General features: G+C 46.9%; 1 protein-coding gene across 4 annotated transcripts in view; it reads left to right on the forward strand.

The window, feature by feature from the left end:
- MAST4 (microtubule associated serine/threonine kinase family member 4) overlaps positions 1-27,959 on the forward strand; it is a 474,263-nt gene that overhangs the window by 266,071 nt on the left and 180,233 nt on the right. Inside the window, exon 1 of one of the 4 annotated variants that reach the window (XM_032805207.2) lies at positions 27,866-27,945. The exons of 2 other annotated variants lie outside the window; for them this stretch is intronic. In XM_032805207.2, coding sequence (XP_032661098.1) covers positions 27,899-27,945 — 47 coding nt within the window. In that variant the 5' untranslated portion in view covers positions 27,866-27,898. Of the gene's footprint in view, positions 1-27,865; positions 27,946-27,959 lie in introns of those variants that run through there. One more of the 4 variants, XM_032805205.2, reaches the window with a different exon arrangement.

The raw sequence follows: 27,959 nt of genomic DNA on the forward strand, positions 1-27,959 counted from the left end.
GAAATGTTAAGTATTTGTAAGCGCCCGCAACACAGCTGTTTGTGGAAATCATGAAGTTTCAATCAGAGAAAACAACTCCAAATGGAGTTCTAGAGGATTGAATGGCTTTTTTCTCACTGTTGGGCAATATTTACATCTCCTCCTCTAACTGGGCATCTATATGTTTATGGGACTTGAGCAGTGAAGTGAAATAAGATGGCTTTATTCAATTGCGTCTCATGCAGAGTGAAACACTGTATCAGACTGCCCACAGGGCAATATAATCTCTTTCCTAGTGGTTATGGTGTTCCTATCAAGATACCAATGCATTTTTTATTGTCTAACAACTTAATCAGTGTTATCACCACTGTTAGTCCTTGTCAACAAGTGGCTCTCTCCCACAATTTCTTCCCATTGACCTTTGTTTTCATTTTTAAGTGACTTTAATGCTCAGAAAATTAAGAAGTTGACTGCAATGGAAACATAAACCTACTTACCCCAAAACAGTCCCAGTATAGACAGCATAAATCCAGCCTTCCTCATCAATCAGTGGCACCATTGTTCTTATCAGTGTACATGCCATGCTCTGTAAAGTTCTTTGATGGCTGCTGAACCTGATGTGTGAGTGACAGTCCCGTCCACAGGTAGGGCACACCCATGCACTAGCAATGCTCTGAATACGAGCAGCAGATTTTTTCCTCGTTTGACAAAGTGGGTATTCGCCCATGAAAGCTTAAGCTCCAATACTTCTGTTAGTCTATAAGGTGCCACAGGACTCTTAGTCTGGATCTGTAAAAAGCAACAAACATGACTACCCCTCTGATACTTGACAAGAATTTTAATGTAATTCTCTGTCATGGGTACTGAAGATTTTTAATCAGGATGGCATTTAAATATTGCTCTGTAAAACTGATTTTATTTTTGGGCAGTCTTTGCCAATATTTCGTGTCTTCACATCTGCCTTTTAATTATTGTTGCTTATTTTTTTTAAGAATCACTTTTAAGGACCTATGGATTTGCAGTATGTCGCTAGAAACATTATGCAGGAAGAAAGCGCTGGACTGGCAATTGTAAGAAGCCTGGGCAATGTCTTTTTTGGGAATGTTGCACAAAATATGTAGTCATTTACAGCTGTGGGGTTGTAGGTGTTGAAGGGAAATTCAAGGTCTTTGCTGAAATTTGGTGTGGTATTAATAAAAGAAAAAAGTGTGCTCATGGGAGAAAATACACCCCTGTAGTGAATAATTAAAATTTTCTTTAATTACAAGATTTTCAGGTTTTTTTTTAAAGTATAAAACAACTTGAAAAAAAAACTCTTGACATTTTTTCTGGAATTCAGAAGAATGATGCTGGATCTGCCCACTGCCCTCCTACTACTGTAGTATTTGCTCCCTGACTAACAGCTCTACCCCTCAAACAAAAGCTAATATTTCCTGATCATAGAATGTCAGGGTTGGGAGGGACCTCAGGAGGTCATCTAGTCCAACCCCTGCTCAAAGCAGGACCAATGCCCAGACAGATTTGTGTCCCAAATCCCTAAATGGCCCCCTCAAGGATTGAACTCACAACCCTGGATTTAGCAGGCCAATGTGCAAACCACAGAGCTCTCCCTCCCCCTCTCTGGGGATGTGCAGGATGTATGGGGCTGGAGCTAGCATACACGTTTTTGGAAGGTTTCTGAAGTGTGTGTGTACACACAGGGTGAACATGTAATATTTTTTATCCATGTTCACCACGTCTGTATGTGAATGGATATTAATATGCAGTAGAGAGTGCCAATCAGGGATTAGTGACTCCTTAGAAACATGTAACAATCCAGCAACATTTTGGCTTCATATGAATCATCCAATAAAAAGGAGGGGAATAGAATCATAGATTATTAAGATTGGAAGGGACCTCAAGAGATCATCTAGTCCAACCCCCTGCTCAAAGCAGGACCAATCCCCAAATGGCCCCTTCAAGGATTGAACTCACAACCCTGGGTTTAGCAGGCCAGTGCTCAAACCACTGAGCTATCCTTTGCCCCACATGCATGTCAGGAGTAGGGCTTTAGCTCACTGCAGACATTCTGGGTACACTGTGGTCTGTAGGACAAGGAGAGGAGGCTACCAAGTGGCTGACAGTTTTGGGCTGTGCATTCTGTGCTCCACCTTTGGGAGGCATAGCACAGAATCTTACCCTTTTATATTTATATGTTTTAACATACACCTACATGAGGAGCAAATATTTAATGGTGGGCTCTTCACCTAGCAGACAGTCTAACCTGATCCAACGGCTGGAAGTGGCAGCTAGACAAGTTCAGACTGGAAATAAGGCCGTACGTTTCTGAAAACTATGCTCTAGTAATTATTGGGGGAACTGCTATGGCCTGTCTTATACAGGAGGTCACACTAGATGATCACAGTGATTCCTCTTGGCCTTGGAATCTATAAACTTATGAAAATCCTTAAAGCATGTAACTTTATATTGATTGCTGCCAAGTGAGGCTTTTTTTTTTTTTTTTTTTTTTTTTTACTGTTCTGAATTTTCCTGCTTGGTATTTGGATACCAAAGTGATCTTTGTAAAACCTAGACGGAAGAGTTTTTGTGCAAACATTTTTTCTTTTTGTATTATACCAGCAGCCCTATGTATGATTCTTCAGTTAAAACTGAAACCAGCATCAACAGAGAACAAATAAACAAATGCAAATTATCGACCTGGATTTAAAGAACCTATCACTGAGTGACAAGTCCTTTGAATTTAAACAACAAACAATAGTTATTTTAGTCCTAGTTGATTCAATATATTCCAAGATGTAGCACCATCTTTCTGACTATCTTTAGGTTTTTCAGTTGCTACTTTTTCCAGATTTGGAAGCCAGACAAACTGATTCAATCATTATTAAAGTCTAGATTACTCAGATTCTTCCAGATTTTGATATTAGTTTGTTTGTCTACAAGAGACCCTATGAATCAGTTATTTTTATTGGCCTTCTCAACTAATATTTAGGTGGTGGTGTGAGTTGTTTTTCCTCATAGTTTCATATGTGTGATATGGTGGGAGGCTTCCTATATTTGGGGTACCTACGCTCCAGGAAGAAGTGTTCAAGAAGGGAGTTTTGGACTAAATGAATGCAGTGGAACTGGTGCAGCCTGTATCATCATGAGAGACATTGCTTTGGTTGGCCCTTCTGTAGGGAAGTTTGAAGTGGTGTATTCCAATAAAGGGTGTCAGAGACAGGGGGCATTTGGAGGAAGGTCTGTAGGGAAAACTAAATTGATGTCATACAGACCATTACACTTGATAGCTGCTGTGTTCTTTTTAATAGTTGCTCAAGCTGGTGAGTTTTAGAACAGATAATCTATCAAACAGAAGGAAAAGAGATTTTTACCTTGAAATTTTAACAGCAGTTACGTTTTATGAGTTGCAGAGACAGGTAGAATGTGACAGCTCTGACTGTATATATCAGAGCAGAAGTCAGTTTTAGGAATCTTTTGTTGTCGGGCTTCCGTGGCCATGGTGTTCTTAGCAAAATTGCCTATATCATTATAATGTGGCAATGGCAGCACTAACTTCAGGAATGTGAGTAGTTTGGAGCTTTTTTAATATCTCTGTGATTTCAGAACCATTGGAGTATTTAATGGAGGTAACTAGAGTTAACCAACAGGGGTTGTATTAATTTGCAGTATCAAGCATTTCAAAAAATCCTATTACTGTACTGAATAATTCAAATTACAGGTTATTCCTTTCTATAGTTTGAAGAGAAATAATAATAATTTGGTCACAAATTATTAGTAGTGATCCAAGTGGTGTTTACAGAGGAGATGAGAAATGTTGGCCCTGATATTTTGATATGGGCAACCTCTGCTCAGCACAACCCCTGAAATGATTTTAACTACCTTCTGCGCTCTGTGTGTTCCAGAACCATCCAGCACGACCACTTTATATTGAACACTTCTGTCCCCCCGGCCCCAAAGAGGCTGTTGTGTCAGCCAGGAATAAATTTGGAATCCACAGCTTTAACTCACTGGCAAGTGGAAAAAATGCTAAGTTTTTGGTGGGTGTTTTCATTAGAGATGGGAAAAGAGCTATTTTGCTCCATCTTCCATACTTCCTATCTTTTCTGCCTTGTGATATGAGCTAGTATATTGCAGCTTGGTTATTTGACATTTCAACTGTCAAGGAAACGAATAGTTCTCAATCAACATTCTCACATTTAAAGGGCTACACAGTATACCTTGTTGACTGTTGCCACATGTAAGTGCATCCTTCAAGCAGTTAGGATTTGCATTTGCGAGGGAGCATGCTACCTTCAGTCAGTCAGAGTGAAGGAAAAGAGTAACTGGTTGAGTGTCTCTATGTGATGGAGATACAATTTCATGTTTCCAGTGACTAACCATATATAAATATTCAGGATGGCTCTATATTTCAGACGGTGTTATAACATCCATTAGATACTCTGTTTTATAAAAGTACCATCTTAGAGGTATGTCAGTGGGAATTTAAATGAATTTAGAAAGTATGCATGGAATATACTGTGTGTGTGTGTATATATGTGTGTATATACACACACACACAGGGCTGGTTACAGTTCAGGTTCAACAAATTTTTCTTGAATCATAGACAGGGTTCTAATGGGAAATCTGGCTGCTGAGGAGTTCGAGTTTCCAAATTCTGAGACAGCGCTGCTATGCCAGGTTTTCCTGAAATGGACCAGGAGCCTGACAGTCATGGGAGCTTGAAAGCCCTGAGAACCCCCATAATTCCTTGAGTTGCTGTCAAGCAACTTATTTTTGGTCTAATAATTTCCATGGTTTATTTTATTCTAAATCTTCAATTTTTCTGAAAAACCTGAGCAAAATCAGTCTAGCTATTTTGGAGATGAGAAAACTGGGAAAAATTCATTTCCCCTATATCTTCTGATTTGAAATGTTTGCTCTTGTATTATTCAAAAATTGGTGGAAGGAAGAAAAATTTAAGAATTTCATTTGAAGAATATTGATTCATGTATAAAATTAACATATTCTAACTTGCATGGGAAAAAACAGATTTCATGAGCTTTTTGTGGTACCCTTAGCCAAGAAAGATTTAGAACACTGGCAAGGCAGATCAAGATGCCATTGTTAAGATATCTGCTACTTTTAAGGCCTGACTTCTGAGATGAGTACGGTGGCAAAAGGAGATTTCTCATCAAATTATCTTAACCAAGACCACCAGTCACATTCAGATCTAGGTATGAAATGCAATTTCAAGAAAAAGATAATCATGTGGTCTTTAACTTAGGTTGCACGTATGTGGTCATGTCCACTCTTTTTCAAAGCTTTAAGTACTGTTGTATGGTGTTAAAAATATACAGAAGTGCAACATGGCTAAGTAAGTATTTCAGTAGAAACCTTGACTTCTCAAATTTGCTGACTTTGTATATTTGATTTCTCAACCATACTGTTGCGGTCTCATTTCTACCTGCAGTATTTTATATGGGAAATGGTTCTTACGTGTTTTGAAATTATTCTTGATTACTTAATTTCCTAGAGGTCTATTTTTCAGATTTGTTTTATGGTACAAATGGTTAATTAACATTTCTAATGAATACAGTTGTTGCTCTATTTCAGGGGTCGGCAACCTTTCAGAAGCTGTGTGCCGAGTCTTCATTTATTCACTCTGATTTAAGGTTTTGCATGCCAGTAAAACATTTTAACGTTTTTAAAAGGTCTCTTTCTTTAAGTCTATAATAAATAACTAAACTATTGTATGTAAAGTAAATAAGGTTTTCAAAATGTTTAAGAAGCGTCATTTAAATTTAAATGAAAATGCAGAGCCCCCCCAGACTGGTGTCCAGTACCCAGGCAGTGTGATTGCCACTGAAAATCAGTTTGCGTGCCCCCCTGCTCTATTTTCTTTGCATGGCAACGTAAATTACAGTAGACATATCAGTACAGCATACAATTCATGTTTCAAGTGCTTTTAAAAAAAATTCTTAACATTTGAATACATTGTTTAAAGCTACAATAAAAAAATATTGTGTAGGATAGTAAGAACACCTTCCACTCCAGGTAGACTTTGATGAAGTGTTCTCTAGGACCAGCCAGTTTTACCTCATTGTGCTGTACTAAGGCATTTATAAAATACATTACTGCAACTTGCTCATTTGTGGCATATTTATGGGGATTCTTGTAAATTACAATCTGTAGGAAAGTCTCCTAGGAATAGTCTGGGTTATTTCTTTTCCATTTTTATGATGCCTTAATTCTGTCTCTTATGCTGTTAGTCTCCACTAAGACACAGTACCGTATCTACTATTCCTAATGTTGGCTAGGAAACAGGTTTGTGTCAGTGGTGTGTCCCCAAAATGTTAGTGAATGCATTGTCTGGCCTCTGTGTTAGTAAGGAATGGAAGGTGTGTTTGTAGGTGTCCAGCCCACCTAAAAGCCTCCACAGATCTCCGTGGTTCTCAGATGACCTGCAACAGAAAGTAGTAAGAAAGGAGGCTTGATGTTGATGGTGGAAAACATTAACTTGTACAGATAGATTCCAGCACAAGGGATTCTTTCCAATCTTAATCATTGCTTTGAAGGATGCAAAGAGATGGTGCTACCTTTGCCACAAAGGTAGAAAAGTTCCGTTCCATAGAACTTTTAAGGGGAGCAAATCACTTTGTTAAACTTCCACTTAACCCCAGAATCCAGTACCTCTTCCTATAAGAAACAGTGATAGGAGTTAGTGACACAAAACCAGACACAAGATCATTAGTACAGTTCCTGCCTCGTAAGTAATTAGCCTGTTTGCACAAGTACATAAGAATGGCCATACTGGGTCTGACCAAAGATCCATCTAGTCCAATATTGTGTCTTCTAACAGTGGCCAATGCTGGATGCTTCAGAGGAAATGAACAGAACAGTAATCATCACCCATTCCCAGCTTCTGGCAAACAAAGGCTAGGGACACCATTCCTGCCCATAATAGCCACTGATGCACCCTATCCTCCCTGAACTTATCTAGTTTTTTTTTTTAATCCTATTATACTCTTGGCCTTCACAACATCCTCTGGCAAATAGTTCCACAGGTTGACTGTGTGTAGTGTGAAGAAATACTTCCTTTTGCTTGTTTTAAACGTGTTGCCTATTGATTTCATTTGGTGATCTCTAGTTCTTGTGTTATGAGGAGAAGTAAATAACACTTCCTTATTTACTTTCTCCACACCAGTCATGATTTTACAGACTTCTATCATATCCCCCCTTAATCGTCTCTTTTCAAAGCTGAGAAGTCCCAGTCTTATTAATTTCTCCTCATATGGAAACTGTTCCATACCTCTGATCATTTTTGTTGCCCTTTTCTGTACCTTTTCCAGTTCCAATGTCTTTTTGAGATGCAGTGACCATCTGCATGCAGTATTCAAGCTGTGGGCATATATATGGGTTTATATAGAGGCAATATGATATTTTCTGTCTTATTATCTGTCCCTTTGCTAATGATTTCCAACATTCTCTTAGCTTTTTTGACTGCTGCTGCACATTGAGTGGATGTTTTCAGAGAACTATCCACAATGACGCCAAGATCTCTTTCTTGAGTGGTAACAGCTAATTTAGACCCGATTATTTTATAGCAGTAGTAGTCTTGTAAAAATGATGGCAGTCAGAGCCACCAGCAGAAATCCTGAGCCTTCCTTTTCCAGCCCAGCGAAAGTCATGACCATCTGTGACCCCTAGTAACAGAGATTGTCAGGTTAAGTCTTTCTGTGTCAATGGGTCTCCCTGCAGTCCTCACTGGTTCAGAGTCACAGCAGCAAAACATGTCCTCCCTTCCATCTGCAGGAGGCCAAAAACAGTGTCCCACACTATTGAGTTGATGCCTAGCCATAGTGATCCATACCTTTGTGACCTCCAGCCTTGATTATTGCAATTCATTTGAGGTATCTCCCCTCGAAGTTCTCTAGCTAGTGCAGAATGCAGCAGGCTATCTGATCAGACAGCACACTGCCAAAAGCATATCTCCTGTTGCTCCATTCTTTATGCTGGCTCCTCATTAAATACATAGTGCAGTGCTAGATCTTCAACATGGCGTTTTAAAGCCCTTGATTGGACTAGTCCAAACTACCGTAGACCCCTGCCTCTCCGTTTGCAACCATGACCCTTGGTGACAGGCATATTCCACTGGAACAATGACTATATCAAGCAAATAATTACGATAGAAAATTTTCTGAGGAGCTGGTCCAAGTCTGTGGAACTTAATGTCGAGAATGGCTATTAACCTCTCTGATTTAGAACTAAATGTAAAGCTCACTTCTCAAACTTAACATTTCCACAACGTCATTTAAAAAAAAAGTACATTTGAAACAGTCAAGTTACTCCTTTGAGTGTGGAAAGGAAGATAAATCTGATTGTTCTGTTGTCTGTAATACATAAGGCACTCAGGTACAGGGATGGGGCAATATAAGAATAGAGATAGGAGTGAAACGTCTGAACTTTCATCAACACTCCATCTGATGAGCTGCTCCAGATTCAAACACTGGTATAATCAAAATGTAGCAAAGCAATGTAAATGCAATGTTTGCTCATGAAAAACTCCCCTGAACAAATTGCTTTTAGGGAAAAGTTGCATTTTTCATCTTTGAAGGAAAAAGAGTGACTTGCAAACCTTTTTTCCTGTTTTTACTAGAACTCGTTCTGAGATCCTATTCTTAGCAATAAAACAACTGCTACAAATCTTGAGTGCCATCAAAATATAACTTTGTTATAGTACTTGTTCATGCTGTAAACCTCGAACCACTTCACAAAGCTAAATATCGGTAATAGAAGTGACAGCATAGGTAAACTCAGCAAGCACCTGAGCAGATCTGTAGAAAGTGGAAGCTGTTAGTGGTGAGAGTTGCCATAACATCAGGGTTAATCCCTCCTCCTCTACCTTCCGTCTCTCTCTCTCTCTCTCTCTCTGTTATGGTTGGCATGGAATGTAGAAGGAAGAAACCAAAGAACTGTAGTGAGTCACCAGAAATGAGGGAAGAGAGGAGACCCTGAAAATGTGCAATATGATGAGATTCGATGTGGTGGTGAGGAAGATCAATTTTTCAGGTGTCTGCATTTGAATACGTTTTGGGGGATTAAATGTATATCTTAAATTGTTCTGTCAAGATTTTAAAAAGGTTAAGCTCCTAAGTGCATGGACACCTGAAATAGGGATTTAGGTGACTAAGGTGAGGTACCCATTTTTGAAAATGTTGGCCATCATCTTTAGCCTATCTAGGTTTCTAACCACCATGTGTACACTGGAAAATCTCCCCCTAGCTCTGATCCTCACATTTTGTCACATTATCAAGGCTATTATTCAAGCTAAGACAGCACTTCAGTGGGAGCTTCTGTCAACATAGGCAGTATCTGTCAATACTCAGGTGAGTCTAACTGGCAGGAAAGAGTAATTTTTAATTGCAGACTTGCTGAATGTTTGATGTTGTACAGAGCAGAAGCTAAAATAGGAGATATTACTTCAGTTGGTCAGAGGCTCATTGCCGGAGAAGCAATTTGGTTGACAACAGAAGTGGTTGTTTTGCAGTGGTTGTTTTCCGGGAAATCAGACTGTTCACAATAGTTCCCTGGTTTTGAGAATGGACTTTTCTCCTGGCATTTAGTTCCCATTATTTTCCCTTTTCTTTGGATATATAAAGGAAGTAAAGCATTAGTTAGCCTCTGCTTTGCTTGGACATCCCACTGGGATACGAGAACTTGGTATACAAACCTGAAAATGCTGCCTTACCCCCTCATTATAACAACTCGTTTTAAATTTAGTATCAAGACCTAATAATTCTGTCCTCCAGAAAATTGTTAGTAAAAACCATCATTATGCAACTAAACTACTCGCTGATGGTGATAGGGGTGGTGGTGTGTGTGGAGGGGGGTTCTTTCCAGTAACCTCAATATAATAGAGCCTTGAGCTAAGCAGCAAGAGATTAGTGCAAGCGCACAGCCACTGTCCACTTACAGCAAATAAATAGTAAATGTTACTTCCTAATGCCATATTGCAGTAGTTAATCTTTATAATAGTAAATAGTGATTTACAGTGCTAAACTAAGTGTTGGATAAGTCAATAAAACACTCGTCACCTCTTTCAAGGCTGACACTACTGTAGAAAGAAATGAAGTTTAAATTATTATCTCTGACTGAGACATTGATCCTATCCCTGCCCCTTGAAAATACAACTAATTTTGTTTATTCCAGAAATAAAAAATGGAATTGTGTTAAATTAATGAATGAGATTTTCTGCAACAACATTAGCCTCATTTTAATTATTGTTTTTCCAGCCAGAAACTGGCAGGTGTCACTTGTAGCTGATCAATCTGAAGGTAAACTCAAACAATTGTTTTAACTAAATGGGGAGTCAGTTCTTAGTAGCTAGACTTCATCTAATTAAAAATTAAGGCTAAATTTTGCTGTACAAGTACAACCAAGAGCAGAATTTGTCAGAATTCACTACTATGTTCTTCGGTAAATTATTTTCCCAAGTCTTCTGGAAATGCTGAACGTAGGAAAGAATCTCCCATACCAACACAAGCTTAATCCAAGGTGAGACTAAAATACTACCGGTGACACTGACTTGAAGTACCAGCATGAGTCTACTGAACAGTAAATACATAAGAATGGCCCTGCTGGGTCAAACCAAAGGTCCATCTAGCTCAGTATCCTGTCTTACCGGACATGGCCAATGCCAGGTGCCCCAGAGAGAGTGAAACTAAACAGGCAATGATCAAGTGATCTCTCTCTGCCATCCATCTCCATCCTCTAACAGAGCTAGGGACACCATTCCTTACCCATCCTGGCTTAATAGCCATTTATGGACTATACCACCATGAATTTATCCCAGTTCTCTTTAAATGCTGTTATAGTCCTAGCCTTCACAACCTCCGCAGGTCAGGGAGTTCCACAAGTTGATTGTGCGCTGGTGAAGAACTTCCCTTTATTTGTTTAAACCTGCTGCCTATTAATTTCATTTGGTGACCCCTAGTTCTTGTAGTATGGAATGAGTAAATAACTTTTCTTATCCACTTTCTCACATCACTCATGATTTTATATATCTCTATCACATTCCCCTTAGTCTCCTCTTTCCAAGCTGAAGAGTCTAGGCCTCTTTATCTTTCCTCATATGGGACCTTCTCAACCCTAATCATTTTAGTTGCCCTTTTCTGAACCTTTTCTCTAGTGCCAGTATATCTTTTTGGAGATGAAGAGACCACATCTGTACGCAGTATTTGAGATGCAGGCGTACCATGGATTTATATAAAGGCATAAATATCTCAGTCTTATTCTCTATCCCCTTTTAATGATTCCTACACCTGTTTGCTTTTTTGACCATCTCTGCACCACTGCATGGACATCTTCAGAGAACTATCCACGATGACTCCAAAATCTTTTTCCTGACTCGTTGTAGCTAAATTAGCCCCCATCATATTGTATGTATAGTTGAGGTTATTTTTTCCAATGTGCATTACTTTACATTTATCCACATTAAATTTCATTTGCCATTTGGTTGCCCAATCACTTAGTAATATGAAAATTTTAAGAATACACTCCTGATCTGGCCAGAAGTTGGATTATCTTGGTCTCTGTGGGTCTCAAAGTAGCCTTCGTACACAACTGCTTCTGCTTAAACTGCTGTGCTCAGCTGCCAGTCCAGTTCTTTCTCTTATAGCCTCACTTATACCAATGGTGCTTTCCTCCTGGCAAGGTGTATGTACTGTCCACTTGTAAAGTTTTTTACACTAAAATAATTTTGTATATCTTGTCATGCAGCATGGGTAACGTTATCCTTTTGCATGCTACTGGCTTTTAGTCACCATGCAGAGTTGGTGAATTAATAGCTCTGTTATAGACCTGTCTTCTTAATTCACCTTCATGTCCAAGCTGGCATTTGAGATTCATTTCTGAAACTTGTATAGCCTTTTTAACCAAGGTGTGCAGTGCTTCTGAACTTTACTCCTTTAGTTGTTTTTTATATGGAAAAGGCTGTAGCATTGCCTTGATGCAATAAAAACTTGGGAGCTATTTAGCTCATACCCTGTTAAGACAGAACTGTCTTTTTCTTTTAAATCTGCCGTGAAAGTTTATAAAGATTTATACAATAGAAGCCATGCACCTTGCCTATATATACATAGTAGTTGTAGAGATTTCATCCCCAGGATGATAATGCTCATCAAGATGACCTTCACCCAACAATCAGGGAAACAGATGCTGTGTATAGTGGTAATATTACCTGAAGAAAATTTAAGTGAATATAATAGGAATAGACAAACCTCCAGTCCCAAAGTCACAGAAGTAGTATAAATCGGTGCACAGGTTGTGCAGCTTTCCTTCATATTGCCTCGCAGTTGCGTCACATCTCTAATCTGGAGGACTATCCCAAATTCAATTGTCATAATGTACTACTGCTATTATTAATTATTTGCATCACTGTAGCGCTTAGGAGCTCTAGTCATTGGCCAGGACCTCATTGTGCTAGGCCCTTTACAAACATAGAATAAAAAGACAGTCTTTCACCCCAAGAAGTTTATAATGTAGAGAAATTGGCTGCCACTCCTGGTGGCTTAAGAATATTGAAGGATGACTTGCAGCAAGTGGTCTGTGTGCAGATTTGCTGCATCTGTAAGGTATGGAATAGTTGTAAAGAATGGCTTGTGTTTTACTTACAAATTGAGGGGTAGATTTTCAAAGGCCAAACTGGCAGTTTGGTGCCTAACTGTCCCCTTTTTGCCTTTAAAAATTGGCACACACACCTTATCTTAAGTTAATAACTTTAATCCACTTCCATGCGTGCATCCTGTATTGGTGATGAGTTTTCCCATCAGATAACAGGAAGAGAGTTTAGGATTTGACCAATAAGATTATTTGTAGGATAGATGTGGCTAGTCCTCTTTGGTTGGGCCTGCCTGAGTTTTTTAACCATTTAAGTTTTTTTTTTGTTTTTTTTTTTTTTGTTTTTTTAACAGGACTTTTAGAAATTCAAATACACAATTCTGGGTTTTCTTTAACTTGATTTCCAGTAGAGAGCAAACTAAGGCCAGCAGCGATATGTCAATCACATTAGAAATATTGGCTAATACAAATATGTAATGGAAAGAAAAAACATAACAATGATGATTTATTGTCTTGTATATAATGATTCGAGTTCTTTGGAGCCAGGGAGATAAGCTACCTTCTGTGTTTGTATCGTACCTCACCTATTGTTGGTGCTACTGATAATAAGCAAGCTGCAAACAATTATTTAATACCTAGACTTCATATTTCAATATCTTTTCAGAAAGGTACACTGTCAGTTCCTTAGGCCCCGAATTGATCTTTCTTACAATTTGGTCAGGAAAATCTTACATGTATCACTTAATAAAAGCCTCCACCTCATCACAGTTTTATTATATTTTTAAAGACCAGAGGTATGCTGAAATGATCACCAACGTCTTACACTGACTCCATAGTTGTATGCATTCGTGCAGACAACATAAGTGATGCTGATACACCAAGATGTAAACAAAAGAAGCTATATTAGCTTAGAAGTTTTTAAAAAACTGAAAATTTATATATAATATTGTGTGAGGTGTAAGCACCACTGCCTATGATTAAGGTTGCCTGACACTTCACATCTTAAGACCCTGTTTTCAGTTCCTGATATTTTTGCCACACTTAGACTCTTCAGGCTGAATTTTTCCATGCAACCTATCTGCCTCAGGCTGTGTGGGTTTTGGTTTGTTTGTTTGTTTTAGGTGTCAGCAAAAATGGTTCAGCCATTTCTGAGAGAGACATTTGGGAAAAATATGTAATTTTTGTCCATGTTAACAAATTGGTTGTAATTGTTTTAAAAAGGCTCTAGAATCTATGTGCTTTGGACTTAAAATTTGTTTAGGGGGCATCAAGCATGTGCCTTCTGCTCCCTCATGTAAAAATTCTCAAATTTAGTCAAGTTATGAGCCTTTGAAAAATGAAAATTCAGTTTGCACATGCTCAGTAATGTGGTGTTAGCACTTGGGAGCTAAATTCTCCGAAGATTCCTTTTGCATTTTCTGACCCATATGTGCTAACTGGACTTCACAGGTGGTATTTTCATATAGCAATCTAATTCTCCCTTGGTGTGTGTGTTGGGGGGTCATCCCTTTCTCTTCCTGCAGTCCCCTGCCTCATTCATAACATACCTTCTTCTTCGAGAGATTGCTCATATCCATTCCGGTTAGGTGTGCGCGCGCCGCGTGCACGTTCGTCGGAGAAACTTTTACCCTAGCAACACTTGGCGGGTCGGCTGGGCGCCCCCTGGAAGTGGCGCCGCCATGGCGCCGCACATATACCCCAGCCAACCCGGCCACCCTTCAGTTCCTTCTTACCGCCCGTGTCGGTCGTTGGAACAGTGGAGTGTGGCTTAGCTGACCTCCACCTTCCCTAGCTACTCATAGTTCTTATTCTCGTTTTCTAACCATAGTTCTAGTCTTGTTCTTATATAGTTAGATTAGTTATAGTTATAGTTGTAGTTGTAGTTGTTAGTTATAAGTGAATCGGCGGGGTTTGGGGGGGTAACCCCTGCCCCGCACCCAGTGCCGGAGCTCACCGGGCTTCAAGCAATGTGCGGCCTGCCATAGGCCGATGCCGACAGGAGATCCCCATGACTCCTGTCTGAAGTGCCTTGGGGAATTGCACTTGTCCTCTAAGTGCCCAATTTGCAAGGCTTTTAAGCCGCAAACCAAAAAGGAGCGGGACATTAGGTTAAGGAAGCTCCTAATGCAAGCGGCGCTAGCGCCCTCACCTTCGGCACCTAGCACGAGTCAGCAGGTGAGCAAGGCCGCCTCTACGGTACCGAGCACCATCGGTACGCCTAAGGCTTCCCGGCACCGGCCGCAGCCGGCACCAAAGTCAACTCCGCGCCGCTCCCTCTTCCCGAGGTTGAAGACGGCGAAACCTCAGACAGGCTGGACAACACCCGCGTCACAGCCAGACACAGCGCCTAAGTCGGACCGCCGGCACCAACACCTGCCGCAGCACCGCCTAAACCGGCACCGTCGACTCCAGCCCCGCAAGGGCCGTCGAGTCCAGTGCCTGGAAGCTCCCCGACACCCGCCGTGGTAGAGCTCACTTTGCTGTCGACTCCGGAGACATTCTCTGCGGCGAGAGACTTGATTTCCATGACCGATCCGGCACCGCTCTTCCCTGGCACCGCTGGTGCGGGTACCGTCTTTTATGGGCAAGCTGTTCCTGACCAGACCGTCGTCTGTCAGCTTGGCGGACCAGCACCGCACAAGGTCACGATCCCGTGGACGCTCCAGATCGAGACGTCGCTCCTGCTCCCGGCACTGCTCTCAATCCCGGCACCGCTCCCCACAGCACCGGTCGAGCTCGTGGTGCCGATCAACCTCAAGGCACCGGTTGATCTCAAGGCACCGGTCGATCTCTCGCTCCCCATCCCGCTACTCACGGTACCGCTCCAGCTCCCGGCACCGTCACAGACACCGTTCCTCCCGGAGCAGATCTCGCCATAGGGGCTCGAGATCCCGGTTGACCTCCTGGCACCGGGCCGGTCGCATGTCCCAGTCTCGCTCTTGGTACCGCTCTGCGTACCAGCCCCGGTCTCCACGGTCCCGGGGTGCAAGATCAGTGGGCACTTCAGCGCCGGGGTTTTCTGCTCCTCCATGGCTGTCCAGACAGACATCCGTCTCCTCGCAGGCAGACAGCTTCTACGACCGGGACCGGGACATGGAGGTGCCCACGGGGGGTCTTTCAAGACGCATGTCCTCAGGACGCCGAGCCTCAACAGTGGTCCTTTTGGACACCCTGAGTGTACTCATCAGCCAGGGTGCTCCCCAGGTCCAGGCCACTCTGCTGCCTCGGAAGCATCGGGCACCGAGGCCACCATCTCCAGCCCCCCTTGCGGCGAGTCGGAAGAGCACGGTCACCCATACCTCCGGAGCCTCCCAGGACACTGTGAGCAGGATGAACCCCAGAGCCAAGGGGGCTACTGCCCAGGAACCCCTCATTCCGGGGTACTTTCCTCCTCTGCCCGATGAGGGCTGGTGGCGGGGACCTCTTCTTCCAGCCTCGCCTGATAGACGTAGGGCTCATCAGACCTCCTTCGAAGGGTAGCTCTAATCAACCTCCCTTGGTGGAGTTAAGTCTGGGTCGTAGGCATCCTGTTGTGGTTGCATCTGCCGCGGAGCCCTGAACCGGGTGGCACTGCCGTCATTAAAACCATCCAGGCCGTTGCCGACCCTCTGGCAGTCTTCACACCTCCATTCCACCGACGGCGAAGCGGGTCGAGAGAAAGTAATGTGTACCGCTTTCGAGGTATGAGTACTTTGTATGTTCACCTCCCTCCTCATTAGTTGTCCAAGTCGGTCAACGGGAAAGGTGCGCCATTGGCAGCAGGCGCTGCCCGAAGTCTAAGGAGCTAAGGCGAATGGACCTCTGGGGGCGCAAAAGTATATCGGGCGGGTGCCCTACAGTTCTCCGGTGGCCACTCAGCAGCTTGTGTGTTGGAGCTATATAGATTATAAACACCTGGCAGGTGGGTAGGTCACAGAGTGCTACCCCTGACTTCACGCCCAAAAGTTGCGGCATTCATAGAGGAAGCAAAAAATTGTGCCAGACCTCTCTCCAGGCCTCGGCCGGAGAGTGCAACGACTCTGGCTGCCAGACTTTGGCCTCTGTATCACCATGAGGCGTATCGTCCTGGCTCAGGTCTCTAACCTACCTCGCCGGAGCTCAATCACTATTCCAGGACTTACCCGTTGAGGCAAGGGTTGTGTTCGGAAAGACTGATCCTCGGTTCGAGACTGAAGGCAATAGAGTCATCATGAGGTCCGTGGCATGCACCTACCCCCGTGCCCAGCAATAGGCCCTTTAGGCCCCAACCCCGCCGCCCGTATTTTCCCACGAACAGCCAGGACTCGTAGGAGCCGGCGGGGTGGCGGATGTGCGATTCCAGCCCCCAAGGAGGGCAGAGCCAAGGGCCTTCTAAGGCTCGCCCAGGGCCTAAGGCAACTTGGAAGGTCGCCGGAGGCGACCACAGCCTCAGACAGGATCCTCTTCCCCCCTTCTACCGACCGCCTTCCTATTTCCTCCCGGCCGTTGCCCAGCTTACTGCGGACTTCTTGGGTCTGCGCACGGTGAAGCAAGGTATACATCTCCCAATTTGCTCATTCCCCGCCTTCCTGCCGCCCCATCCCGTCCTCTTCAGGGACCCTCTTCACGAGCAAAATCCTCCTTGCCAAAGAGGTCAGTCTCTTCCTCACCGCAGGGACCATGAGAGGTCCGATAGCCGAGAGAGGGAAGGGGTTACTCCCACTATTTTCTAATTCCCAAGTCCAAGGGAGGCCTCCGGCTATTCTAGACCTGCGGGGGCTCAACAGTGGCTGCCTCAAGTTGAAGATTCCGCATGTCTCCCTGGGAACTGTTACCTCTTTGGATCGCCTAGGAAATGGCACCGCCTCGACATAGAAGACGCGTACTTCCACATTGCCATCTTGTCCACCGCACAAGAAGTATCTCTCGTGTACCGATCACCACCAGCACTTCCAGTTCGCAGTCCTCCCTTGCCTCTCCACGGCCCGAGGGGGGTTTACAAAGTGATGGCAGTCCCGTTGTCGTACCCTCCGCAGGCAGCAGATACATGTGTGTCGTATCTGACGACTGCTCATAAAGGGACCTCTCAGACTCAGGTCCATCAGCAGTCAGCGTAATCACCGCCCTCTCTCCGCGGTTGGGACTGTCCTCAACATGGAGAAATCCAACACTGGTCCCTACTCAAAGGCTGGACTTCATAGGAGCAACCCTGGACTCCACGCTCGCCAGGGCTTACTTGCCCCAGGCATGCTTCCAAACGATCGCCTTGATCATCCGGGGCCTGCAGGCCTCCCCACTCACCTCGGCTCACACCTGCCTAGGCCTGCTGGGCCATATTGCCACATGCACTTATGTCACCAAGTACACCAGGCTCCGCATGCGGCCCTTTCAAACGTGGCTCCTTTCGGTCTTCCGCCCGAGCAGGGACCATATGGACGTCCTGGTTACAGTTCCTCCGAGCCCCCTCCGCTCCCTCGACTGGTGGCTGAATCCGTCCCTGGTATGCGCGGGAATGCCGTTTCAACCACAGCAGCCTTCGCTGACCTTGACGACGGACGCGTCATCCCTCGGTTGGGGGGCCCATCTAGGTCGCCTGCATACCCAGGGCCTTCAGTCAGCCCAGGAGCTCATGCTCCATATAAACGTCCGGGAGTTGAGAGCCGTCCGCCTAGCCTGTCAGGCATTCCAGCAGCATCTTCGCGGCCGTTGTGTCTCTGTGTTCACGGACAACACAACGGCCATGTACTACATCAACAGACGGGGGGACCCGCTCGTCTCCCCTGTGTCAGGAGGCCATTTGACTCTGGGACTTCTTTGTAGCCCACCAGGTGGACCTAGTGGCGTCCTTTCTCCCGGGGGTCCAGAATGCCCTGGCGGATCGGCTGAGCCAGTCCTTCCTCTGCTACGAATGGTCAATTTGGCCAGACGTCATACATTCCATCTTCTAGAGATGGGGGTTTCCCCTCGTAGACCTGTTCGCCTCCTGCTCGAACAGGAAGTGCCAGGAGTTCTGCTCCTTCCAGGGTGTCTCCCCGGGATTGATCACGGACGCGTTCCTCCTGCCCTGGGGACACCACCTGCTGTATGCCTTCCCTCCGTTTCCTCTGGTGCACAAGGTCCTGATGAAGCTCCGCAGGGACAAAGCGCATCTGATCCTGATCGCGCCTGCGTGGCCCAGGCAGCCCTGGTACACCACCTTGCTGGATCTGTCAGTGGTCACTCCGGTTCCCCTCCCTCCCTTCCCAGACCTGATCACACAGGACCACGGCAGGCTTTGCCATCCGGACCTGCGTGCCCTCCACCTCACGGCGTGGCTCCTGCATGGCTGAATGCTGCGGAGTTGTGCTGTTCCGCTCCGGTACAGCATATTCTCTTCAGTAGCAGGAAGCCTTCCACCCGCTCCACGTATTTGGCTAAGTGGAAGCGCTTCGCATGCTGGTGCACGACTCAGGGCGTTACTCCGTTAGAGGCCTCGATTCCCACGGTCTTAGACTACTTCTGGTACCTTAAGCAGCAGGGCCTGGCGACATCCTCCCTGAAGGTGCACCTCGCAGCTATATCCACTTTCCATCCAGGCGAGGGTGATCATTCTGGATTGCTCTCACCTAGTGGTCTCATCGTTCAATTAAGGCCTGGACTGGCATCTATCCCCCCGCACGTGCCCTGACCCCACGCTGGGACCTTCAACTTAGTCCTAAGCAGGCTGATGCAACCGCCCTTTGAGCCACTTCGCAGACTTTCCACTTCCTGTACCTGTCAATGGAATACGGATCTGCCTGGTGGCCATTACCATCAGCCAGGCGGTCTCCTGAGCTCAGAAGCCCTACACGGTGGACCCACCTTATCACTGTCTCTCCATAAGACAAAGTGCAGCTGCAAACCTCATCCGGCGTTCCTTCCTTAAGGTAGCTGCGCCTTCGATACCGGCCAGGAACATCCCCAAGAAGAAGTGGGGCTTTGGAAAAGAAGACCGGAGGAGGTCTTCTTTCCAGAAGGCCCACTCTTCTCGCGGGAAACAGCAGCTTATACACCTGAGATGGGCGTAGAGTCGCTTGCTTCTATATTGAGAGATACGAAGCCCGTTCCGAAAGTCCTCTCTCCAGCTGTTGGGCGGTCGCGGAGTGAATGAAAGGTCTGCGCAGTTCTCCTCAGAGGATGTCCTCGCTGGGTGACAGCTGCATTCGCACATGCGATGACCTGGCTCATGTTACCGTGGGGGACGCCTCACGGCGCATTTAACCAGAGCTCAAGCTTTCCCAGCCGCCTCCTGGCGCAACAGTGCCCCATCCCAATGAAGATATGCCGGCTGCGGACCTGGCTCATCAGGCCACCACCTTCGCCTCGCACGATGCGCTGGGTAAACAGGCGATCTGGAATGAAAAATCAGGCTTTGGTGCCAGCGGTGCTCCAATACAGCCCCACATCTCACTCCGACCGCCGTACGCCTAGGTAAGTCTTGGGAATCACCTAACGGAAGGGAGATGAGCAATCACTTCGAAGAAGAAAACGACGGTTACTATACACCTTGTAACTGTTGTGCTTCGAGATGTGTTGCTCAATAGCCAGTCCACAACCCACCCTCCTCCCAACTGTCGGAGTAGTCGGCAAATGAAGGAACGAAGGGTGGCTGGGTCGGCTGGGAAGGATATGGAGGCGCCATGGCGGCGCTCACTCCAGGGGCGCCCAGCTGACCCGCCGACTGTTGCTAGTGACAAGTTTCTTCGACGTGCACGCGGCGCCCACACCTAACATGGAATGATATGAGCAACACATCTCAAAGAACAGTTACAAAGCGTGAGTAACCGTTCTTTTCTAAAATTCTGCCACAACTAGCGTAGGGCCCTACACCTAACAGCCTCGTCTTCTTCGAGTGCTTGCTCATAATCCATCCAATCAGTGTGCGCGCACACCGCGTGCACGTCGTCGGAGAAGATTTTTTACCCTAGCAACACCGGCGGATCGGACTGGGCCCCCTGCATGGAACCGCATGGCAACTGAATATAATACCTGCCGACCCGTCCGCTCCTCAGTTCCTTCTTACCGCCCGTGTCGGTCGTTGGAACAGTGGAGCGCGGCTTAGCCTTTCTCCACTTCCCTAGCGATTCACCTGTTCTAGTACTTTTGTGTATATAGTTTTATAGTTATAGTTGCAGTTTATACTGTTGTTAATCTTCTTAACGTAGTTAGTGTATTTACTTTAGAGGGTTGGGGATTAGCCCTTTCCCTCTCCTGGTGCCCGGGCCCATGCCTGGCTCACCGGGCTTCAAACCGTGCTCGGCCTGCTGCCGGCCGATGCCAACGGGAGACCCCCCACGACTCGTGCCTAAAGTGCCTGTGGGAATCCCCATCTCTCAGATAAGTGCCGCATTTGCAAATCTTTTAAGCTGTGGACAAAAAAGGAGCGAGACTTTCGCCTTAAGCAGCTCCGAATGGAGGCGGTCCTCACTCCTCCAGCTTCGGCACCGAGTGCCGCACAGTCCACGCCGAGGAGAAGTGCCTCCTCGGCACCAGAGAGCGCTGGCACCGCTAAGACGCCCCGGCACCAGCTGTCACCGGCACAGAAGACAGCCCGGCGCTGCTCCCTCTCCCCGCGTGCCAAGAAGGCTAAAGCTCCTGCGGCTCCATTACTTACACCGCAGTCGGAGCTTCAACCTAAACCGAGTCGCCCGGCACCAATACCTGCCTCGGCACCGGTAGTAGCGGCACCGTTGATTCCGGCCATGCAAAAGCCGTTGAGTCCAGTGCGTGACAGCTCCCTGGCACGCGCCTCGGTTGAGCTTCTCGTTCCCACCATGCCCGAGACCTTTTCAATGCAAGGGAACTCATCGCGTTGACAGAGCCCACCCTGCCTCAACCCCCGGTGCTGCCGGTGCGGGTTGTTGCATCAACAGGGAAGCCTTCCTTGGTCAGGCCACCCTCTATCGACACCGCGAGCAGATGCCACTCAAGATCCAGATCCTGCTAGCGTTCCCGATCTCGCCGCCAGTCCTGTTCCAGGCGCCGCTCGCTGTCCCGGTACCGATCCCCTTCTTGGTACTGGTCGTACTCGCGGCACCGCTCACGATCACGCTCTCCGGACCGGTACTCCAGTCATTGGTCCAGCTCCCGGCACAGTTCCCGCCGCAGCCGCTCTCACCACTGAGCTTCACGGTCCCGGTCGACCTCCCGGCACCGCGCTGGTCGCGGGTGCCGGTCACCCTCTTGGCACCGATACGACTCCCGGTACCGCTCTCCAGTGCAGCACGACCCTCGGTACCCTGGGCACAGGGCACCTCCTCATAGTCTCTCTGCTCCGCCGTGGCCATCACGGCACCCATCTGAGTCCTCTCGCGCTGATAGCGCCCTGTATGGAGATTTGGAACCGCAGAGCCGTACCCTTCAGGAGACACAGGGCACTGACCAGGCGCCTCAGTGGTCCTTCTGGACACCTTGGGCGTACCACCAGGCCCAAGGCGAACCCACGGTTACATCTCGCTCCACCCCGTTGGAGCACCGTGCACCAGAGGCCACTGTTAGCCACCCTCCTCCAGCAGGAACAGACGCTTCGGCTTTAGCACCGGACCCTCCAGTGTTCCCAGACCCTGAAGTTCCTCAGGATCAGGAGTCCCTACAGGAGCCGGTCGTACCGGGTCCGTCGTCCTCCTCTTCACCAGAGGAGGCAGTAGCCGGTACTTCAGCATCGGGCCCCACCCCCGATCGACCTCCGTGCCCACCAGGATCTTCTCCGGCGGGTTGCTCTGAATATCAACCTAAAAGTGGAGGAGGTTCCGGAGGTGGAGGACCCCGTTATAGACATACTATCGGCAGACGTCCCTACTCGCGTGGCTTTGCCTTTCATCCACTCCATCCAGGCCAAAGCAGACACAATTTGGCAATCCCCAGCGTCTATTCCTCCTACGGCCAGAGGCGTGGAGAGGAAATACATGGTACCCTCTAAAGGGTATGAATACGTCTATACCCATCCTCCTCCATGCTCTCTGGTGTTGAATCTGTGAACGAGAGAGAGCGCCATGGCCAACAAGCCCCTGCCCCAAAATCGCGGGAGGCTAGACGGATGGACCTATTGGGGCGTAAGGTCTGCTCCGCCAGAGGCCTCCAACTGCGGGTGGCTAACCAGCAGGCCCTGCTCAGCAGGTATAGTTATAACACCTGGCAGTCAGTGGGTAAGTTGGCTGAGCTGATCCCACAGGATTCCCGGCCAGAGTTCCAAGCTCTCCTGGAGGAATGGAAGAAGGTAGCACGATCATTCCTGCAGGCCTCACTCGACGTGGCTGATTCGGCAGCCAGAACTGTGGCCTCTGGGATTACAATGCGGAGAATATCGTGGTTGCAAGTCTCGGGTCTGCCTCCCAAACTACAACACACTATTCAGGACCTTCCATTTGAAGGCCAGGGCCTTTTCTCGCAGAAAACGGACCCTAGACTCCAGAGTTTGAAAGACAATCGTGTCATCATGCGTTCCCTTGGGATGCATACTCTGCAAACCCAACAGCGGTCTTTCCGGAGCCAGCCTCAGTGCCCTTACCACCACCCAGGCCACGACAGGACTTTAGCAGGAGGCGTGGTCACGGGAACCACAGACGACAATCGGGTTCCCAAAGGGGCCAGAATAACGGTCCCACCAAACCATCAGCGGGACCAAAGTCAAACTTTTGAAGGTGCGCCCGAGAGCAGAGCACCAGTTTTTTCCCAGGATCCTCCTCACTTCTCCAACTGTCTTTCCTCCCTGCATGGACCCAATTAACCTCAGACCGTTGAGTTCTACGCACGGTGGAATTTGGATACCACCTCCAGTTTATTTTGCCCCCTCCGTCCCACCCGCCCTGCCCGTCCCTCTTCAGGGCCCCCTCTCACAAGCAAATCCTCTGGCAGCTATAGAGGAGGTGCCGGAGGAGCTCAGGGGTAAGGGATTCTACTCCCAATACTTCCTAATCCCCAAGACGAAAGGAGGTCTCCGTCCCATCCTGGACCTACGCGGTCTCAATGTCTTTCTAAAGAAATTGAAGTTCTGCATGGTGTCACTGGGGACCATCATCCCATCCTTGGATCCTGGAGACTGGTTCGCTGCTCTCGACATGAAGGATGCATACTTCCATATCTCCATTTATCCTCCGCACAGACGAGACCTTCGGTTTATGGTGCACCATCACCATTTTCAATTTGCGGTCCTGCCGTTTGGCCTCTCCACTACTCTGCGCGTGTTCACAAAGTGCATGGTGGTAGTGGCTGCCTTCCTCCGTTGGCGACGCATACGCGTCTTTCCTTACCTGGACGACTGGCTAATTCGCGCGACCTCCGAGGCCCAAGTCTCCAGGCATGTTGCCATCATCACGGACCTGTTCAAGTGGTTGGGACTGATGGTCAATACAGAGAAGTCCACTCTAGTGCCCACCCAAAGAATAGAATTCATAGGGGCCATTCTAGACTCCAAACTTGCAACAGCCTGCCTTCTGCTACCCCGGTCAATAGTCTCAGCCATAGAAAGCCTTCAAACTTTCCCGACGACCTCGGCCCGTACCTGCCTCAGCCTGCTTGGCCACATGACTGCGTGCACCTTTTGTAACTAAGCACGCCAAACTGCGTCTGCGTCCCCTTCAAGCCTGGCTGGCCTCAATTTACCGCCCAGGCAGGGACTCGATCGATATGGTCGTCACCGTTCCCCAAAGTGTCTTAGGCTCCCTCGACTGGTGGCGAACACCTTCCCTGGTGTGTGCGGGCATGCCGTTCCACCTGAGACAACCCTCAGTATCCCTAACGACGGATGCTGCTTCTCTTGTCTGGGGGGCTCGCCTAGGCCATCGTCGCACACAAGGTCATCCCAAGAACTAGTGCTGCATATAAATGTCAGGGAGCTGAGGGCAGTCCGCCTCGCCTGCCAGACCTTCAGACATCATCTGCAGGGCCGTTGTGTTCTAGCACTCATGGACAACACAACGGCAATGCATTACATAAACAAGCAGGGAGGGACTCGTTCCTCCCCCCTTTGTCAGGAGGCGATCCAACTGTGGGAATTTTGTATAGCCCACTCTATAGACCTGGTGGCGTCCTTCCTCCCTGGAGTCCGGAACACACTAGCGGACCATCTCAGCAGGTCCTTCCTCACCCACGAGTGGTCGCTTCGCCTGGGCGTTGCCCATTCCATCTTCCAGAAGTGAGGCTTTCTCCACATAGACCTCTTCGCTTCCCGCAACAACCGGAAGTGCCAGAGGTTCTGCTCCTTTCAGGGTCTCGCCCCGGGCTCGATATCAGATGTCTTCCTAATCTCTTGGGCAAACCACCTGCTTTACGCCTTTCCTCCCTTCCCGATGGTGCCCAGGGTTCTCTTAAAACTTCTCAGGGACAGGGATCGACTGATTCTGATCGCCCCTGCCTGGCCCCAGCAACACTGGTACACCACGTTGCTGGATCACTCGATAGCCAGCCCAATCCCCCTGCCCCTCCATCAGGACCTGATCACGCAGGACCATGGCAGGCTTCTCCACCCAGACCTACAGTCCCTCCACCTAACAGCGTGCCTCCTCCATGGTTAACCCCGTTGGAATTACGCTGCTCGGCCCCGGTGCAGGAGATTCTCCTGGGTAGCAGGAAACGGTCTACTCGGTCTACTTACTTAGCCAAGTGGAAAAGGTTCTCTTGCTGGTGTCAGATGCAGAATGTTGCTCCTACAGAGGTTCCCATCCCTTCTATCCTGAACTACCTCTGGTATCTCAAGCAACAGGGCCTCACAACCTCATCTCTGCGAGTACACTTAGCAGTTATCTCGACTTTCCACCCCGGAGAAGGAGGTTACTCTGTCTTCTCCCACTCTATGGTCTCCAGGTTCCTCAAAGGCCTGGAGCATCTTTTTCCCCTGGTACGACGCCCCGCCCCTCCTGGGACCTCAATTTAGTTTTGATGAGGCTTACGTTCCTCCCGTTCGAACCACTGGCAACCTGCTCACTCTTATATTTATCGTGGAAAACAGCCTTCCTTGTAGCCATTACATCGGCTAGGAGAGTCTCTGAACTTCGAGCTCTGATGGTGGACCCACCATACACTGTGTTCCACAAGGACAAGGTGCCAGCTGCGCCCACATCCGGCATTCCTCCCTAAAGTGGTCTCAGCCTTCCATCTCAACCAGGACATATTCCTCCCGGTCTTCTTCCCCAAACTGCTTACATCATGTAGGGAGCAGCAGTTGCACTCGCTCAACGTCCGTAGGGCACTCGCCTTCTACATTGACCGTACGAGGGCCTTCCGCAAAACGCCCCAACTTTTTGTGGCAGTGGCGGACCAGATCAAAAGCCAGCCCGTCTCTTCCCAGAGGATCTCGTCCTGGGTATCAGCATGCAACTGGGTTTGCTATGATTTAGCTCACACCTCTCCGGGCCATGTCACCACACATTCGACCAGGGCCCAGGCCTTGTCGGCTGCTTTCTTAGCTCGAGTGCCTATTCAGGAGATATGTCAAGCCGCAACATGGTCTTCGGTGCACACCTTTGCTTCCCATTACGCCCTGGTCCAACAATCCAGAGACAATGCAGCCTTTGGCTTGGCAGTCTTGCATTCAGCAGTTTCTCACTCCGACCCCACCGCCTAGGTAAGGCTTGGGATTCACCTGATTGGAATGGATATGAGCAAGCACTCGAAGAAAAGACGGTTACTCACCGTTGTAACTGTTCTTCAAGATGATGTGTTGCTCATATCCATTCCAAGACCCGCCCTCCTTCCCCACTGTCGGAGTAGCCGGCAAGAAGGAACTGAGGAGCGGACGGGGTGGCGGGGGTATATATTCGGTGCCATAGCGGCGCCATGCTAGGGGGCGCCCAGCTGACCCACCCAGTGTTGCTAGGGTAAAAATCTTCCGAGCGTGCACGCGGCGCTCGCACACCTGATTGGAATGGATATGAGCAACACATCTCGAAGAACAACAGTTACAACGGTGAGTAAGCGTCTTTTTTATGCACAGTTCTGAGTGATCCCCAAAGAAGCCTCATCCTGTGCAATGAATGAGGCAAGGGTCCTGTGGAAAAAATATGATCATGTAATTAAAACTGTATCCTAATGCATGTGCACAATGCAGGTGAACTAAGATTGCTCAGGCAACTTTGTCTGGTATTTCTTAGCTTTTGAAAACTTGACTTTGCAGCCTTAATAATGTTCTTGTGAAAAAGGCTGTTTTTGGAATATATATATGTTATCACAAGGAAAAGTAGAAATTTGTGGATGCAGACATTCAAAACTAAAAAACCTAATGGTTGACAAGTAGAAAAACCATAAAAACAACATAAATGATTCACATAAATTGTTTTCACATTATTGTTACATTACACTGGCATGAAGCACTTGCCATAGAAAACGTTGATTTGAATGGGTTAAAATATTCTAACTCCTATAGTATTCATAATAAACACTTACATAAAGTTTTAGCTTTCTATGGTATTTCATAAAAGACATAGCGCCCTTCAAGTAGTTTACAATCAAAACAACAAAAGGCATTGACCAAAGAAGGGGATAGGGAAAGGAATGGGTAGGATTAAATCAAATAAGAGACATTAGATATGCACTGTACTTTGCATATTACTGTTGTTAAAATGAGATTGTTTTCAAATTTTATATTTTTAAACGCAATCTAAAATGTCTTTCTTCAATTTGCAGTCTGGATCTCATCCTTAATAAAATATTTAACATTTCCCTTTTTAACATTCAAATACAATCACCCCAACAGAACACTAACTTTTTGTCTTACATTTTTGTAGCACTGATTGTTAATGTAATATATTTGCTCCTAAGTCTCCTAAAATCATTTTCTATATCAAGAAAAAGAGCTTACATTGTCATTCAGTGACTTGCTATTTTATTGCCGCAGACACTGAATAATTCTGTTTAGCAAGAAAAGGGATAATGTGACTTAAACAAGATGGCTAAATTCTATTTGATAGGATCATAGGGGGTCGTAAATGTTTGACATTTGCCGAGGGAAACTGTTTTCAGCGTACATTGCTGTTGCTTTGTTTTTGAGCTGTCAGTCTGTGTAGCGAGGGGGACTTTTCATTCTGTCGAGGTGAAAAGTGCGTGTGTCAGTGAGGCATCTGCTTTTTTAGGCTATTAGAAATGAATTACTTGACGTGCAGAGCTGAAGGCTTCATTCTCTTTGCAAAATCAGTGTGGTGCGCATTGCTGTTAACTTGAAAAAGGCAGCTGACATCTCTTCATGACAGCTAGAGGTGGAAGGACCCAAACTTGCAGTACACCCTCCTCTCCCCCTAGAGATTGTTAGTCCATTCCTTTATAGTGGTTCATTTTGACTCTCTGTCATCACCAGGATGCTGCCAGTGAACGTGTGTCATGGTTACAATAGAGTGTGGTAACATATATAACAGCAATGAAAGCCCAGCGGGAAAGGCTACAAATTCCAGGGTTGACCTTGGAGTAAGTATTGTCTG

This window comes from Chelonoidis abingdonii, chromosome 6, assembly GCF_003597395.2.
Source record: "Chelonoidis abingdonii isolate Lonesome George chromosome 6, CheloAbing_2.0, whole genome shotgun sequence".
NCBI classification, from domain to species: Eukaryota; Metazoa; Chordata; order Testudines; family Testudinidae; genus Chelonoidis; species Chelonoidis abingdonii.